At 44.2% G+C, this 18141-nt stretch overlaps 1 protein-coding gene across 1 annotated transcript in view; it reads left to right on the forward strand.

The window, feature by feature from the left end:
• CRIM1 (cysteine rich transmembrane BMP regulator 1) overlaps nt 1–18141 on the forward strand; it is a 209870-nt gene that overhangs the window by 178951 nt on the left and 12778 nt on the right. Inside the window, 1 exon segment of the mRNA XM_032652482.1 lies at nt 16314–16508. Coding sequence (XP_032508373.1) covers nt 16314–16508 — 195 coding nt within the window.

Raw genomic sequence — 18141 nt, forward strand, 5'->3', positions numbered from 1 at the left:
GAACCCCTGATTTAGACCATACATTCATCTTTAGTGTGGGGAAGAAAATACCAGTTTGCCCCAGTTTGTGATTTTGATTTCGAGTTAGATTGTAAGTACTTTCACTAAATTGTGGTTCATATGAGCTCATAATGATAGAGTGGAAATTTGATTTCTGTTACATCTCCCTCCACAACTACTACCTACCCCCTCCCCTTGACACAGGTATAACTGTGCTGTATAAACCTATGACGTATCTTCTGGGGAACATATTGGGGAGTCTTAACATTTGATGCGTGATGCTGTGTGCTGTGTCCTTGCGTTCATCTTAGGCTTCATACGTGTTTTCTTACTGAAATAGTCATCAGGAGCCTCTATATGCATCCTACTTTTCTGCAAGTAGCAAGGACCAGGTTATGTCCAAGCATATGAAGTCAGGTTCAGTTCATGACTGTGATATGGGGATTTTATGACCCTCCAGTTTGCTCCCTTGGCCTCTCCAGGCTTATTCTCTTGTCAGCTTCCCGTCAGTGTGGTCCCTCTGTAAGGGCACCAAGCCCGGGCAGCACTAGCATACCTGCAGGCAGTTACTGGCGATGCCCCAGTGGCAAAGCCTGCATCCCCATCCAGATCACCTAGCAAAGGAAGAAGGTAGGAAGGCCGTCATTCTGCATGTCATAAAGTCCCCAGTTGCTTCCCAGCAGGCATCGAGGACCAGTGCTTTCATTGCCTCCTGTTTTAGGCTTTCTCAGTTTGAACCCAGCTCCTTATTAACCCAGATAATCTGTTCCCGGGGTCACATGTGCCTCCTCCAGGCCTACAGTGCTGACCTCACCGTGGCTGCAGGTCTCCTCCCTGGGGGAATGTTCTCCCTAATCAGTCAAATATGGATCTCTAAAAACCTCAAATCTGCCTTTAATCTGGCTGCTTCTTTAGTGCTAAAACCCCTGAAGAAAAGTGTGCTTGCTTTCACCTTGTGAAGTAGCCTTTTTTCTTACCACAAGAGAATTGAAAAGGGTGATCCTACTAAAAGTAGTGTAATTACGAATGTTTGTGTTCCTTTCAGATAAATTATCAAGTCACTAAAGTGCAATGATAACGCTTCTCTTCTGCTGTGTGAAAGCCTCATATTATGTGTGCTAATTTAATAGAATGTGTAATACAGACATAATTAATAGGATTGATGATTCATTTTGAAAAGTGAACAGCTTTGTCTAATTACTTATAATACCCATCATTAGGGAATTCATCCTTGTCCTAGAAGGAAACTAAGTGGTAATTACCCAATCATTTTAATGGAACATCTTCTGATTCCCTAATTTTTTTATATTCCAGCTTCCTACACAAATACACACAAACTTAGATTTTATTTTCATAGGCTTTTTGTCTGTAATGATGGCTTAAAGAAAGGGGAACGAGAATCAAGAGATGACTTGAATGTAGATCGGGGCAGGGGTTGGGGGTGGGGGGGGAGGATGGATAAAAGGCCTGGTGGGAATTCTAATGTGTGATAGCAGATTTGATATGTGGTTCCTTGTAAACAACAGATGCCTTCGCCATGACAGACTTCACCATGCAAGATAGCCTTGATAGCCTTATCACTGACTACATGCTCCATGCCTTTCTAACCTTTCTGGAGCAAAAAATTATTTCGGTGCTTCAGTGAGATCTTTATTCCATCACTCCTAAAGGGCAGCAAACAAGCCCAAAACCCTTACATCGGCACTTCCTGTGCCTGAGGGGATGCTTGTCCTGACACATCACCCTTGCTCTCATGTTTGTGTGGGTGATGCTTCTGCGAAGGGCCAGACTCTAGCAACTTCTGTCTAGCAAGGTCATCCCCGCAGATCTGCACCATGGCCAGGGGTGCAGTCATTCCTGAATGTTATGTTCATAACTATTATATTTATTTTACGTAATATAAAATTTATATTATTTCTTACAAAAATATTATAAAGAAAGGCACTACCTTGATCATAAAGATCTTTCTTAATTTAATGTATGAGGTGTTCAAGCTCACATTGCTGCTACATCATACCTGTTGACTTTGGAATTGTAGATGCTCAGTGTTCCCCCGATGAAGAGTTGCATAAGCAACTCTTGTGTTGGCCAAGTCATAAGTATGACTCAGTGCATAGAATGTTGTTTTGAAACTTACCATTTGGCAAGCATTTTTACTTATTTGTAACCATGTGTTATTTTAGAAAATATTTGAGGTCATATATTTAGAGATTTATATATCAGATATTTTTTGGCTGGAAATCCCTGAGTCAGTGCATCTTTCTCATTTAAGTTTTTTTTGAAGGTTAGTTATCTTGGGGTGATAGTTGTTTGTGTGTTATGTGTGTGTGTGTGTGTATATATACACACGCATATTTATTTCATAATTTGATGTGAACAAAGTTATGATACTCTGATTACATGTCTTCAAGTCATCTAGTATCTTTTAAGTGTCTTTTAAGTATCTCATATCTTTAAGGATCTCTGAAAACGAGTTCTATTATAGATGGTACATGAAAAAATGGTTTTCTTATAGGTTGTACATCTGTCTGATTAGAGGTTAGCTATTTTTTAATATTTTTATATGTCTTATATTAATATCTGAGTTAGAGCTTTCAGGTAGAGTCCAGCTGGCTTGGCACTCAGTCATGATGGTGTAATTCTATTTCCTCTCCATAGTGATCTTTAACTAGCAAATGGTTAATAATGTTTCTTCTTGGTAGGGACCATACCTACGCTTTATACCAAGTCAGTCTATCATACCGCATTCATTTTTTGCTTAGATTTATGTTTGTTTAGGTATCTTTTTAAAATTTTTATTGGAATATAGTTGATTTACAATGTTTTGTTAGTTTCTGCTGTATAGCACAGTGAATCAGTTATACATATACATATATCCACTGTGTTTTAGACTCTTTTCCTCTATAGGTCATTACAGAGTTTGTTTTGTTGTTTTAAATATTTAATTGTTTATTTATTTTGGCTGTGCTGGGTCTAGGTTGTGGCATGCAGACTCTTAGTTGCGGCATGCGGGCCTCTTAGTTGTGACGTGCGGACTTCTTAGTTGTGGCATGCAGACTCTTAGTTGCGGCATGCAAGTGGGATCTAGTTCCCTGACCAGGGATGGAACCCAGGCCTCCTGCATTGGGAGCTCGAAGTCTGACCCACTGGACCACCAGGGAAGTCCCGTAGGTATCTTTTCTTAGAGATAAATACAAATAGTATCTCTTTGGAACATCTGTTGATTATTGTGTATTTAACTCAGCCAAGGAATCAAATGGTAAATATTTAATTCAGCATCTCTAAGATACACAACCCACAGAACTAAATGTTGTACATTTTTAAGCCATAATGTTGTGATACTGGCATCGTCATTGGAACACTTTTCACAGCTGTTTCTCCAGTGTGTTTTCTTAAAATTAAAAACTTCTGTGTATTGGAAATAGAATGTACTTTGACCCCATTTCTGGCACGTTCTAGCTGTAGGTCTCAGTGGTAGGACGTAACTGTAGCTCAGTTTCCTCATCTATAAGATGGGAATAATAATATGATCCCGTGCTTCACTAAAGTGCTATGAAAATTAAGCGACGTAATATACATACATGAAAGCACTTGGTAAACAGTGAGCAGGATATGACTGTATATTGGCTCAGAGTTACAGGTCTCCTAACACAGGGTGCACCTGACGTGGGTAACAGGCGTCACGTGGACTCTGGTATCTCACTTTAAATATGGCATCCGCCCTTCTGCAAGAGAAAGGCCTGGATATTGCGTCCCAATGATGAGTTTTTGAAGGACGAGAATATCTGAGAAAACACTTTGGTGTGGTGTACCTCATCCTGCACACTCTTTGCTTAAATAGCGCGTGACAGCTTCAGTCACCTTATTGTGACCCTGGTGGAAGCAGCATGCTGTCTAAGGGGTTGTAGTGCAGCTGGGTTGTGGCAGTGCCTGGCCCCAGACCTCAGCACTTCACTGTCCTCCCATACCTCTGGATGTCTTGCGGGAGAGAGAATGGAGCTCTTTTATTTTTCTGTTTGCGTTGAGAGGCTAGTCCCATTTGAGGAGTCCAAGGACTCGTTGTGCAGGATCCGCTATGATTCCTGGAAACAGAGGTTGTGGCATTTATAATCAGGGAGTGTTCTTGTCGGAAGGAGCCCCGGGGTGCTTCCTGCACATGCTTCAGAGCTCTCAGTTCCCGGGGCCCCTGCTCCACAGCCCCGGTGGCCGCAGTTAGTGCCGAGTGATTTTACACAGAAGGGAAGGGAAGCAGGATGCTTTTCTGTGTAATGTTTAGAAAGTGTAAGACGGACGGCGTTCTGGCTGTCAGGCACTGTACTAACTTTGGAACTGGTCTAAAGTTGTCCCAACAAAAATAAACAGGGTTTGATTTCAGTTTGTTTATTAGGTCCTGCCCTCCACCCTAGGAAACATCTCATCTTGCTTATCCCCTAAGCAGCTTTCTCTTCTCACTTCAGTATCCTTTCCAGGCCCTCGGCTGTGTAAACAGAAATTCAAGTTGTTCTGGTTAACTTGGGGGAAACCTCTGAGTGGCATTTCTTTATCTGGGCTCCGGCCCCATGTTCTTGTTTTAAAGACGTCTGCTGCACAGAAGGGAGGCTGGCACTGGTGTTTCCAGAGATTATTAGCAGGTGCCTTTTGCCTCTTATTTCTGCCCAGGAGGCCAGCCCTGACTGTGTACCCTCTAATGAGGGAGGAACGACCCTCTATAGCAGGATTACATTTCAGCGACAAAATGCAATCAGACCTGAAGTCAGTCTGCAGACCCACCCGGAGGCTGCTGGTGGAGTGTTCCTGACAGCTCTTGGGCTGTGACGGATGAACCACCTCCTGTAGGTGCAGAAACTCCTCTGGTGCAGAAATTGGCCACGCTGAGCTTCTGCCTCAAAGTTTTCTTAGCCTATGTAAGAGTCAGTCTTTATACTCTTTATCAAGTTGGAAATGGAATGTTTCCTTGAACTTCTATCCATGAAGTGCTTAATCAGTCCATAACAGATGCTTAATACAAAGATTAATAAGTTCTATTACTGAGAAAGTCCATCCTCTTTGCATGAAGTAGGAATCAGCCAGAAGTTACTATGTTTATCAGTTTGGTGAGATTTCTCTTGGTGGAACTCAGGGAAGTTTATAATTTCTCTATTAGCTTGGAACCCTGTGTCATCACCTGTTCTTTCCAGTATGTTGAAGAAACCTGAAAGGCTCTTTTCGCCTTTATAAAGAGACCTGGACTCCTGTCCCAGAAATAGAATAAAATAAAGCAAAAATGGGACTTTCAAGAAAAGTCTTAAAACTGTGGTCAGATCTGCCTTTACAGCAGTTAAGACATTGTAGAGTTTGGGGTTTCTGAGCACAAGCCACCCGTTCTCCTTGCTTGGCCCTGCCATAAACCTTTTTCTGCTAAAAAAAAAAAAAGACAAGATATTATATGGAAGTAGGAGTCAGCCTACATGGCAACAGTTGTCTCAGTTTTTTCTTTTTATATAAGTGAATTAAGAGCAGATGTTTTATTTATTAGAAGCTAAAAGTTGTAAGATACAGTATGCAATTTTTGAGGTTAGTAAAGTTTTTTTTGCATTTTTAGGCAAAAAACTCTAAACATTTGCTGATAAAATTACAGTGTATTAGATCTCTGCCTCACTGAAATTGCCTAGGCCGTCTGTTTTTTTAGTCAGACTTCAGTTGAGTTCCACTTTTATATTCCTTTCCAGTCTGTGGAGGTCCAGCAAGCCAGCATGTTCAAAATCAGTCGTCCTCTTCTACATCTGCAAATCTCTGTCCACTTCTTAGTGAACCGCTTGTTTATTTGCTCAGATTCCTTCTTCATTCTGATTTCTGTTTGTCTCCACTTTATGTAAAAAATAGTAAAAGCTGGTTTCTCAAACAGGAGGCACCCACGTTCCATTGATCCTCCACATGGAGTTTATGCCCTGAATGTGCCCAACTTGGGATATAAAAATACAGAGGATATCACAAGGCCAGGGATCACAGTGTCTTGTCAGCTAAGAGAAAATAAAGTATAAGGTAATAGTAGCATCTCATTCCTTTGTGGGAGTTAGAGAGTATTTGTAATGCATTGCTACAGTCATAAGCCAAAATTTTAAAAAGCACTTCCTCTATACTTACCCAAGTCAGCCGTGTCAGTGGAAACACTTGGCTGCCTTTTTCACTCCCTCTTCTAAGTCTTGTGTTACCAGTAGCGTACCTGGTACCTTTCTCCACCTGCCTAAATGACTGCATGAAAGTTTTCTTTAAAATCCCTCGAACCTCAAACTTAAACTGATTTGAAGTATAATCTTACTAGCAGGGCCTGCAGTTTGCACAGTTTTTTTCAAATCATTTGGCACATCTGTTTTGAACTGAAATCACACAGAGCTGAAGAGATCCTCTGGATCCAAGAGCATCTCCCCGAGGGCAGAGACCCCCACCTGCCTTGTGCACCACTGCACCCCCAGCATTTAGAATGGTGCTCTCTACAGTGGTGTGCAGAGAGGACAAGCACCCACTGCACAACTGCGCTGGATTGTTTTGCAATGGGACCTCCTCTGAGAGTAAGAGCTGCATTTACTTTCTTGGCCACGAGCAGCCCAGAGTAAATTACTTTTCAGGTCTCTAAATAGTACATTGGAGATTTGGAAGAACTGATGCAATTTCTAAAGCTGCCGAACTTCCTCCCCAGAAGCTACTCCCACACCAAGACTCTGACTTCATGGCCATCACAACCAGAGTTAGAACCTGGACTATCTATGCAGGAACACTGTCTCCTGGTAGAAATGGAAAAGTCCAACTGTAATGTAGATTCTAGTGGATTTTAGGTTTTAAAACCTTTCACAGAGCAAAGGGGGTGGGGAATCTGGAAATGCTTTCTTTTCATCATGGTCAGATTCAGAGCAAGGCCTGAGCTACTACATCAGTGACTCATGAAATAATGGGATTTTTATAGAGGAAGAAAACGACATGATTCTATTATCCGGGTTTTACTGTTAATTAGCTTTATGGTGTAATTAGTAAAATAGCTCAAGAGTAAAAGCAAAGTCCAACTTTTAACAGCCTGGTAAGCCTCTTCTTATCTTAAAAAGAAGTAAGATAGCGAGGTTCAGACAGGTGGAGAGGTCAGCTCGAAAGGAGTTAACATTTCAAGGCCTTGCCACTTCTTCCTCAGCCCTTTCAGATAACCAGAATTGAGGAAAAGGAAAAACCACACAGTTTTCCAAACTCTTTCACTGAAAGAGATCGCATATTTTTATTGTAGTCAAACATGATGCAAGATAATATTGCTTCTTTTTGAATCCATAAATAGAAGACACATGTCTGAGCGCTGCATGGGTTAAATGGCTGGCCTGCCTGAGGAGCTATGGGCATGAGTGCTCCAGGCTCCTGACACAGGATGCTGGGAATGACGCAGCAGTAAACCTCCATCCTTTAGCAGGGAGGGACTTTGTTTCTGATAGAGGCCGAAAGTCATTTCAAGCCAATCTGATGGATAAGATAGAGGCCAGAGCTGAGGAAACCAAATACCAAAGCTGATCTAAACCAAGGAGTGGCCATAAAATAGTGACCGTCTTCCTTGCCTGTTTCAAAAGGATGTCATTGCAAAAGGAAAATTCCAAAGCCATATGAAGCAGGGGCAATATCGCCGGAGTACGTTTATAGCCCTCAACAATGACTACGTAGAAAGGGGTCACGTGTGTTTGGGTATGTAACTCCTGAGGTGTTTGTTTTAAAAACAAACCTTATTATATTAGTGTCATACCTCATGTTTTCCTTGGAACGTTCTCGAATCCTCTTCCTTGAGAAGAGAGAGGAGTGTTAAATAGAGATCTGTCTGAGAAGAACCACAAGTCCTCAGTAACCACTATATCTCCATTCCTTGATAGGACTGTGCAGATGTCTGATGCAGTCGGTTGAAGGGTAATCTGCCTTTGAAGGCAAAGACCTTGAGCCCCAACAAATGTAAGGGGTAGGAAGTCTAAGCGCCCATATTCTCCAGAGTCAGTGAGTCGTAACCACTTTTGTTTGTGCGGCCCAGATCCTTGCCCAGGAACATGGAGCTCTCTGAGGTTATCCCACTGGGGACGAGGCAGGCAGACAGTGTGTGGGGACTGTGGAGGTGTGTGTGGTTTCCATCCTGGCCCTGCCACTTCCTAGCCATGCGTTTTGAGCAAGTTACTTATTCTCCCTGTGCCTTGGTTTTCTGGGGATTTCAGATAACACCCTGTTCCATTGGCCTATGGAGAGCATGTGGAATTGACTTGTGAAAAATGCTTGGGTAGGGTGGTCCAGTGGTTAAGACTCTGCTCTCACTGCCGAGGGTCTGAATTCAATCCCTAGTCGGGGAACTAGGATCCCATAAGCCATGTGGCACAACCAAAAAAAGAAAAAAAAAGCTTGGTTAGCACCATGCCCAGTACATAGTAGGCAGTCAGTAAGTGGAAGTTACGATTCTCATTAGGTATTGAAGAATAAACCTAACGTCACTGTCAGCGTAAGCAACCAGTTGGAGTGATGAATACCACAGTCAGAGTGAAATGGACAGCGCACTCGATAACCAAATCTGAACTGTTCAGGTTGCTTTTAGTTGGACAGTTCCCACATCTCTATTTATGCATCCCTCTTCAGCCTTAAAGCTTAAAATGCTTTTATATGGACTTCCAATTAGACTATGCTGTTTTCCCCCCCAAACTACAATGACTTCATTAGTTTATTATTTAGAACTGCAAATTGGGTAGATTAGCCACCAATGTCTCCCTGTAAACCAAGTCATTTCTAAAATTTTCTGACAGAGCTTTCTCAGATTCACCCAAATGGGAGGAAGTGGTCCATCCAGGAAGAGAAATAAGCATGTAAGAAATAGGGGCACCGGCATTTGCAGCAACATGGATGCAACTAGAGATGATCATGCTAAGTGAAGTCAGACAGAGAAACATGAATACCATATGATCTCACTTATATGTGGAATCTAAAATATGGCACAAATGAACCTATCTACAAAACAGAAACAGACTCACAGACATAGAGATCAGACTTGTGGTTGCCAAGGGGGGCAGGGGGGAGGGAGAGGGATGGACTGGGAGTTTGGTGTTGGTAGATGCAAGCTATCATATTTAGAATGGATAAACAACAAGGTCCTAATGTATAGCACAGGGAACTATATTCAGTATCATGTGATACACCATAGCAGAAAAGAATATTAAAAAAAGGATGTATAGGGCTTCCCTGGTGGCGCAGTGGTTAAGAATCCACCTGCTAATGCAGCGGACACGGGTTCGAGCCCTAGTCTGGGAAGATCCCACATGCCGCGGAGCAACTAAGCCCGTGTGCCACAACTACTGAGGCTGTGCTCTAGAGCCCACGAGCCACAACTACTGAGCCTGCATGCCACAACTACTGGAGCCCACAGGCCTAGAGCCCATGCTCCGCAACGAGAAGCCATTGCAGTAAGCCCGTGCACCGCAGCGAAGGCCCAACACAGCCAAAAATAAATAAATAAAATAAATTGTTTTTAAAAAAGGATGTATATATGTGTATAACTGAGTCGCTTTGCTGTACAGCAGAGGTTGACACAACATTGTAAATCAATTATACTTCAATTAAAAAAAAAAGAAATAGGGGCACCTGGATCCATCAGTCAACTGAAATTCACAACAGACTTTCAGGGCTCTGTTTAGATCACTGGCTTTTCAGATAAAATTTGGTCAAAAGAAAAGGGGTTTCTATAAAGCCTCATTAACTAGAATCTAAGTAATAAAATCTAATCTAGTCTAATCTGGGCCACATAGCAGCCACCTCAGAAAAAATTAGTCAAGGCTTTTACAAAAAGGAGTCCTCATTTATTTCACATGAAAATTCCACAGAGTGGTGACCAACCCATGTCTTAAATGTGGCTTTGTTTTAAAGCATGTTTGAAGAAACAAACTTTACTCTTACGAAATATATTGATATTGTGACTCAGACTGATCAGATGTGGAGATATCACGAAAACTGTTGCCGACTCTGAAATGGGGCTTGTGAAGTCCACATCCTCAAGCCAGCTAGCCCTGACATCAAACGTCCAGTGCTAACCGTGGCTCAACCCTGGTCACACATCGGATCCAGCTTGGCCTCCACCTGAAAAAGCTGGATAGCCAGTCGTCCACTGTTCCAGAGAGGCCCAGGCACAATTGAGGCCACATGAAGAGGGCTCTGTGTATTCCTGGGAGGGTAAGAAAGGGAGCTGTTAGGTAGAGCTCAAGGCAAAGAATGTGGGCTTTGCAGTCAGATGGAGCCAGGAGGAGGTGCCGGCTCCACCGCCTGCTGGCTTGGTTACATCAGGTTCCTTCCCCTCGCTGAACCTGAGTTTCCCCAAGAGTAGGACGGACAGCCCTACCTCAGAGAGTTGCCATGAGGCTGAACCGTCTGATGCTCCTGAGCACAGTGCCTGGGTACCATGGATGCTCAGCAGATGCTAGTTCTCTTCTTCAGTGCTTGGCCCTAGATCCTTCTTTCAGAACCATCCCTCTTGCCTCTACCACCTGCGTCCTCTGCCCTCCAGCCTGTAAGGAGATCAGCTGTGAGAGTGCTGAACATGCAGATCTGAGATCTTGCTGTGGTCCAGCTGAGCTCTGCACACGAGATGGCTCTCAAGGAGCCATCTCCTTGAGATAGCTCATTCCTATAACCAGGTCCCTGTACAAGGTCTTTTTGGGGCCACTGGTCCCTTTTGCACTGTCTGCCACCTCCAGCAAGAGACTCATTCTTTCGGCCCCTGCTTTCAACCAGCGATTGATTGGCATCTGCCTCTGTGCTCTACCCACCCCTCCCCCACCCCTAGTTGTTTAAACCTGAAAAGGTAGCTTCCTGATCTCAAGTCAGAGTTAATTCCGTTGAAAATGAAGTGAAGTTGAAGGTGAGATGTTTCCATGGTAATCTGATGAGGAGAGCTTGAATGGAATAGAGCTAACTTGGTAGAAACACCTGGAAGTTGGGTCCATGGTGGTCAGCCCCTCCCTGGAGGGGAAGAGCTTCGTTACGGCCCCTGAATCTCCTGGGGCCCCACTGATCAGACTCCAGCTCCACCGCTGTGTGCAGAGTCTGTTGCAGCATCTCTGTGAGGCTCCCATTGAATGGGTTTCACCGTTTCTTTGTCATATTGCTGCACTCGATTGAACTCTTAATCTTCATTGAATTCAGAAAAAGACTTATTTTTGTAACAAAATCAAATGAGAAACTTCAATTTCATCTAATATGTCATCGAAGTTCTTGGTTCAACCTACTGCCTGCTAGATATCCAGAGTAGTTACTATCCTTTTATCATTTTATAAATACTCTTTGGGACAGTGATCTCATACAATTACTGGATGAGTAGTTGCATAGACACTTCGTTATGCTGTAGCTCAGCATTTGCTCTCTGGCATGTCTTCTGTGGTTTTAATTTTCTTGCAGACCATTGAAATTATTCAGAGTGGGTCAGTAGCGTTCAGAAAGCACCACACCGGGCTTCCCTGGTGGCGCAGTGGTTGCGAGTCCGCCTGCCGATGCAGGGGACGTGGGTTCGTGCCCCGGTCTGGGAAGATCCCACATGCCGCGGAGCGGCTGGGCCCGTGAGCCATGGTCACTGAGCCTGCACGTCTGGAGCCTGTGCTCCGCAATGGGAGAGGCCACAAAAGTGAGAGGCCCACGTACCAAAAAAAAAAAAAAAAAAAAAAAACAGAAAGCACCACACCGCATGACCAGGTTCTTTAGAACCAGGCTCAGACTAAGCTTTTCTCTTCATTGTGTGTGTGTGGCGGGGGGGGGGGGGGGGGCGCGGGGAGGTTGATAATGCATGCACATACCTGTTTGAAATCATTTAATATTGTTGCCTTATCAAGAGTAACTCATATTCATTGCAAAAGAAAAGTTAAAGAGAAAAATTCACCCTTGATTCTAACAGTTACTGTTAACAGTTTCGTTTCTTTCCAGACAGTTTTAAATTTTCCTCTTTACGTGGTTGAACTTATACTATACATGATGCATTTTAACAGCTGCACAATATTCTCTCCTATGATTGTATCAAGTCATTAAAATATCCCATATTGTTGGAAAGTTTTTTCCCCCCAATTTCTTGCTATTATAAATAATGTTGTGATGAACATCTACATAAACAACTTATTTTAGGCCTTTTCTGATTACTTCCTTGGGATAGCTGACTAGAAATAGAATTATTGGATGAAAGAAGTATAATGTTTTTAAGGATACATGAGGGATACTGCCAGTTTTGCCTGTTACCCCACATTCTCACCACTGGTGACGAAAACGTGTTCCCTTTTACCTTGTTGAGCCCCAAATCAGTTCTATCCTAGAGGCAGCTTCATGGTCATGTTCACACAGAAAGGCTTGTGTTTGAAGGTTAAGAGTTTGAAGGTCAACCGCTGCAGCTCTGATTGACCCACTGGAATATCTGGTTTGGTAAGGCTTGACCAGGTCCTTGACAAGCTCACCAGCTGTTTATTTGTTAAAGCAGGAAAGTGACTCATATATTGGAATTACCTCTGCATCACCTCCCATTGCAAGAAACAGGGTTGTCCTTCACACCTCTGCCCCCCTCACTGTCCATATCCTGACCGCTGTTTCTCAGTAATAGCTCGCAAACCTAGCCTTGCCTTTCCACCTCCATCACCTCTGCGTTAATCCAGGCCTGTAACACATCCCGGTGAACAGCGTCCCCATCTTCCTAACCCTGTTTAGTCTTCCACATTGTCATATTCCAGAGTTCTCTTCTTGAAGATAAAGCTGATAAGGCCCGTCCCCTCCACTGCAGGAAGGCTCTAAATCTGTCATTGTTCTTCAAGGCCCTTTACGATGTGATCCCAACTTCATCTCCAGCCATCCTGCATGTGGCCTTCACACCTCTCACTGTCGTTCCAACATGGCAAACTGTTGGATGTACCACCGTCTACTTGCAGTGTCCTTCCTTCCAGCTTCTTTATCTATTCATCCCTCGAAGTAAAACTAAAGCATCAAATCCTGGGTGAATCCTCTCCCAGTTCCCCCAGCAGACAGTTGCTTCACCCTCCATGTTGTGTTGTCCAACTCCACGTTGAATTTACAGCGCTGTGGCTGCTGCGTGGTACCTGGTGAGGAATCCCGGTCGCCAGCCTGTCTCCACTGCTTCTGTTCAGTCCTCTGGGTCAGGGTCCTGGTCCTGCCTTTTTTCCCATTGATGATAAAAGTTTGTAGAATAAGTGAATGAATGTCTTTATAATGTTTAACACATAATTATTATTTTTAATATCTTAATTTTATAGATTTAACTTCACAAATATTAGCATTGATTTAATATCTTAAGATGTAATAAGTGTGTTTGCCTAGATCTTAAGAAAATACAGACCAGTGCTTGGCCTTGACTTGAATTTCTTTTATTACGAAGTCCTCATTCTTTTTTTTTTAACTTTATTTTATTTTATTTTAGTGGTTTGGGGGAAATTTGACAAATATACCCTCTTTCCTGGCAAAGGGAATTTTTATTTCCTTTTTCTAAATAAATTTATTTATTTTATTTATTTTTGGCTGTGTTGGGTCTTCGGTGCTGCACGTGGGCTTTCTCTAGTTGCGGTGAGAGGGGGCTACTCTTCGTTGCGGCGTGTGGGCTTCTTATTGCAGTGGCTTCTCTTTGTTGTGGAGCACAGGCTCTAGGCATGCGGGCTTCAGTAGTTGCAGCACACGGGCTCAGCAGTTGTGGCTCGCGGGCTCTAGAGCGCAAGCTCAGTAGTTGTGGTGCATGGGCTTAGTTGCATATGGGATCTTCCTGGACCAGGGCTCGAACCCGTGTCCCCTGCATTTGCAGGTGGATTCTTAGCCACTGCACTACCAGGGAAGCCCCCTCATCCTTTCTGTGCCTCTTTCTCATTCCCTTCTTCTTCTCTAAGAAGAGAACTGGCAAAATGCCTGTGGGAGAAAAAGCACAGGAGAAGGTGATGGACAAGATTGGGTGGGGAGTGTAACCTTCTCTTCTCCCAGGTCCTTGCACAGCAGTAATACGTTACTCAAATCTTATGCCGTGACATTGGTCCATCATGTGAGCTGTTACAAGGTTTATGTGAAATATAATCAGTAGTATTGCCTTATGAAGAAATGCTTCCTTTCATAAAGAATTCTCTGCATAATAGACTCTAGATTTGATGGCAAATCTGATGTCCTCAATGACATGTTGGCTCAAGGTCAGTATATTACTTGAATTAAGTTCATTAAATGATTCTACTCATCCATTTGACATGTACATTTTGGGTATCTTAATGAAGTCACCTCCTCTAAGGATTTCAGATTAGCAAAAACTTCTACCATGAGTTTGGTGTGAAGGCCTCCAAGTGAGTTTTTAAGGTTAACATTCAGTGCACCAGAACCCTTTCTGTGGAACACTCACAAATACAGTGAAGTACATTTTTAAATAGATCCTGAAAAAGAATTTCTGCTTACACCTAGAACTTTCTGTGATTGCTTAATATCCCTTGCTGAACATCAAGCAACAGTAATGAGAGAAATAATGAAAATGCATTGGGAAACAGAGATTATGCATTTTAACACTAGACATAGAGTCCTTTCCATACTTACTTATAACACTCCACAATGGACCAAGACATACCTTTGGAAACACAAAATCCTATAGTCATAGGACATTATTAGTGCCATTTAGTCAGGGGCATATGCGTGAGTAATTGGTAAGAAGAGAATGTAGATTCCAAAGACAGATATTTCTGCCTGTGACCCTCCTCTGGAAAAGCTCAGCCGGAAGCTTCATGCTAGGTCTTTACAGAGTGGTTCCAGCCGCCCGGGAGTGCTTGGCTACAGAGGCTGGGGTCCTGACGCCCTGCATATAGATGTTCCTCATTGCCCCTCAGGCATTGTGGGTTCTGTCCTTTGTGCCTGGGCAGTGAATACTGCCCCTCTCAGAGCTTCCAAGGTGCCTTCCAGGGAGAAGACACCACTTCTTTCCTAAGGAACTTTCCTTCCAGATGCCTTTATAGTTTTTCATTTACTAGTGACCAGTGGTGAATGGAGCTGCCCATAGAATCTGAGCATCAAATTTTCCCAGCTTTGTAGGAGTCATCCAGTTATCGGCCTGGCCAGTGACAGGGAGGGGCTGCCCCACCCCCATCCTGTGTTTCTCCATTGATTGGCCCCATCGCTGCTTTGCTGGGCATTGGGCCTCACTCTGAGCTGTAGAGGGAATGTGACCACTAGTAAGTTCAGAGAAACCAGGACAAGGTGTTGAATCAAAGAGAAAGGAACTTTCAAGGAAAAGGTTGGGGGAGGGAAGATGTGAGGATGGTAGGAGAGAACGGAGAAAAAAGATAAGCAGAATGTGTTAAGCTGTAAATTCTTATACATAAAAAATAGCTCTTAAAAATATATTGTTCTCGGGCTTTCCTGGTAGCGCAGTGGTTGAGAGTCCGCCTGCCGATGCAGGGGACACGGGTTCGTGCCCCGGTCTGGGAAGATCCCACATGCCGCGGAGCGGCTGGGCCCGTGAGCCATGGCCGCTGAGCCTGCGCGTCCGGAGCCTGTGCTCCGCAACGGGAGAGGCCACAACAGTGAGAGGCCCGTGCACCGCAAAAAAAATAAAAAATAAAAAAATATATATATATAGTTCTCAAAAAGCATAGTTTGCTGGGGGAAAAAAATGGATTGAAATGAAGTGAGGTTGTTTTTGAAGTAGAAATGTCCTCGTTACTGAGAGGGAGGTCCATCCAGCATCCCTGAAAAATGAAGGAAATGGTTATCTCAATGCTGATTCCCTTCTGGGAGAGCACAGGAGGCCTGCCAGTTCCCTGCGACAGACCATTGTCATTCCTTATCATTCCCCTGCATCATTTACACAGAGATTAACTGGAGATGGGAATTTCTTCAGTTGTTTCTATAAGTATACTCAGCTGGACTTTTTCTCTCTTTCCATGGAACAGAACCTCTGATCCTGTCTCCCTACCTATTTGTATTTCAGTTTTAGTTTCTTCGTGTGGTATGTTCAACAGCCATGCGATGATTAAGTTTGTATATTTTGCAATGACAGTCTAATGACTCTTGGCCAACGTGTATCATTCCCAGCTGGTTGTTATAGTTACCACTTGTGTCAGCCTCAGTGGCCCTTGATCAGGTTCAGGCCACAAGATGAGAGTTCAGAGGCTTCCGCTGAGCAGAGGAAAACAACAGTAGGGACTGGGGAGGTGGCAGTTTTACCCAATTCTGGGAATCCTAGAGCATGTTGCGATTGTGTAGAGCTTTTCCCCTTCACGTCTCAAGTATGATGAGAAATTGTGTTTGTCACATGGAGCGACTCCACCATGTGCCATTCTTTTCACTAGAGGACACAATCCCAAAGAAGGTGGTGTGCCACTTCAGCGGGAAGGCCTACGCTGATGAGGAGCGCTGGGACATTGACAGCTGCACACACTGCTACTGCCTGCAGGGCCAGACCCTCTGCTCGACCGTCAGCTGCCCCCCGTTGCCCTGCGTCGAGCCCATCAACGTGGAAGGGAGCTGCTGCCCAATGTGCCCAGGTATCTAAGCCGCTGCCCTGCCACTTTTCAAACTGGGATGTTGATTCAAAAGGGAGCTAGAACAGACTCAGAACCTCCCCCACCCATCCCTTAGCTCCTGTGGCCCAAACAGAGACCTGGCGGGTAACTTGAGAGCCTGTGACCATCTAGGTGAGTGCCTGATTTTGGTTCCATGCCAGTATTGCTGTCTTCTGACTTGCATTCTCTAAACGTTAAGTGGCAGGCCTTATGGGTGTAACAGACCTGTGAATGACACCTGCCGTATCCGAGTAGCACAGTTTTAGTGCAGTGTTGGACGAGCCTAGCGGAAAAGGTCCATTATCGGACACAGTAGGGAATGATGTTCTAAGGTGTATATCTATCAGAACCAGAATGGAAGAGCTGCATTTAAACAATACGATGCTGGTCCAATCTTTCTTCAGTTCATCAGTTCCAGTAGTACCCAGGCCACCCCATGCAGCCTTCTCCCAAGCCCTCCCATGAACTTTCCATCTCTTCCCACCTAGACCGGAACCACGGAGCACGCCCCCAGCTGGCTGTTGCAGAATCACATGCCTACGTCTGTCCCCACATTCCACCCTTCATGTCAACTTAGTAATCCGCCTCCCAATTTCAAACCGAAGTCCCCCACAGCTGCCCAGATCCTCCCCCAGGCCTTCTCCTGGTTTCCATGTCTGTGTCTCCTGCCAAAACAGCTCCTTTGTTTTCTGCCCCTCGTTCCCAGCAATGCAGGACCTGAGCCCTCAGCAGGACAGCCTCTGGGCAGTGTTCCAGATCTAAAGCCCTGAACACACAGACTTCACAGGCACTCCAGACCGCACAGACCAAAGGGAGGGCTCACTCTAGGAGCCCCTGCACGTTCACCTCGATTCTGTGTTTTCTTGCGGCATTGTATTAGAGGCTTGCTCCGTGCAGCACAGTGGGCTAGGAGTCAGGGCAACTGAGAAGGGCATCTACACCGTGCACTTGTAAGATGGGATAGCCAGTTAAACCCGAAGAGTTTCACTGAGCTCTGCATACATTTGCCTTTTGTTTAGCTGTTGTGCAAACTAGCCCTAATGGGCACTTCTAAAAATGTCCATTTATCCCCTAAAAAGGATATTCTGCCAGGTCAGGAGGCTGAGTCCTTTTCAGATCTCTTATTGGGTGCTTTTCATAGTTTAGGCTCCTTGGCCTTGTTTAAGGTGTAAATTGAGAGTCACAAGTTCACTTCTGTGATGTCGTATCCCTCGTTGTCCACATAGGGAAAAAACAAAATCCTTAAGTGTTTTGCATGAGAAGAATGAGGAAAAACATGTATTTCTCATTGGAGTTGCTTTATCTATTACATTTCACCTGTTTCACAAGTTTCATACCAGTTTTCCTAGTAATATACTTTGAGCAGTTCAAATGGTGAAACTTGATCTTATTTATTCAACCAAGATTCATTTCGTGCCTACCCTATGCAAGCATTGCTCGAGGCCCTGGGGAGACACGGGTGAATCCAACAAGTCCCCGTCCACACAGCTGATGGTTTCGTAGGGAGAGACAGGCAGCACATAAGTAAACAGTAAATAGCGCACAAGATGAGGATAAGAGTCACAGAGAAAACACATAGTGAGGCCGGGGTGGGGGAGGAGGGGCTAGGCAGAAC

This window comes from Phocoena sinus, chromosome 13, assembly GCF_008692025.1.
Source record: "Phocoena sinus isolate mPhoSin1 chromosome 13, mPhoSin1.pri, whole genome shotgun sequence".
In the NCBI taxonomy this organism is placed as follows: Eukaryota; Metazoa; Chordata; class Mammalia; order Artiodactyla; family Phocoenidae; genus Phocoena; species Phocoena sinus.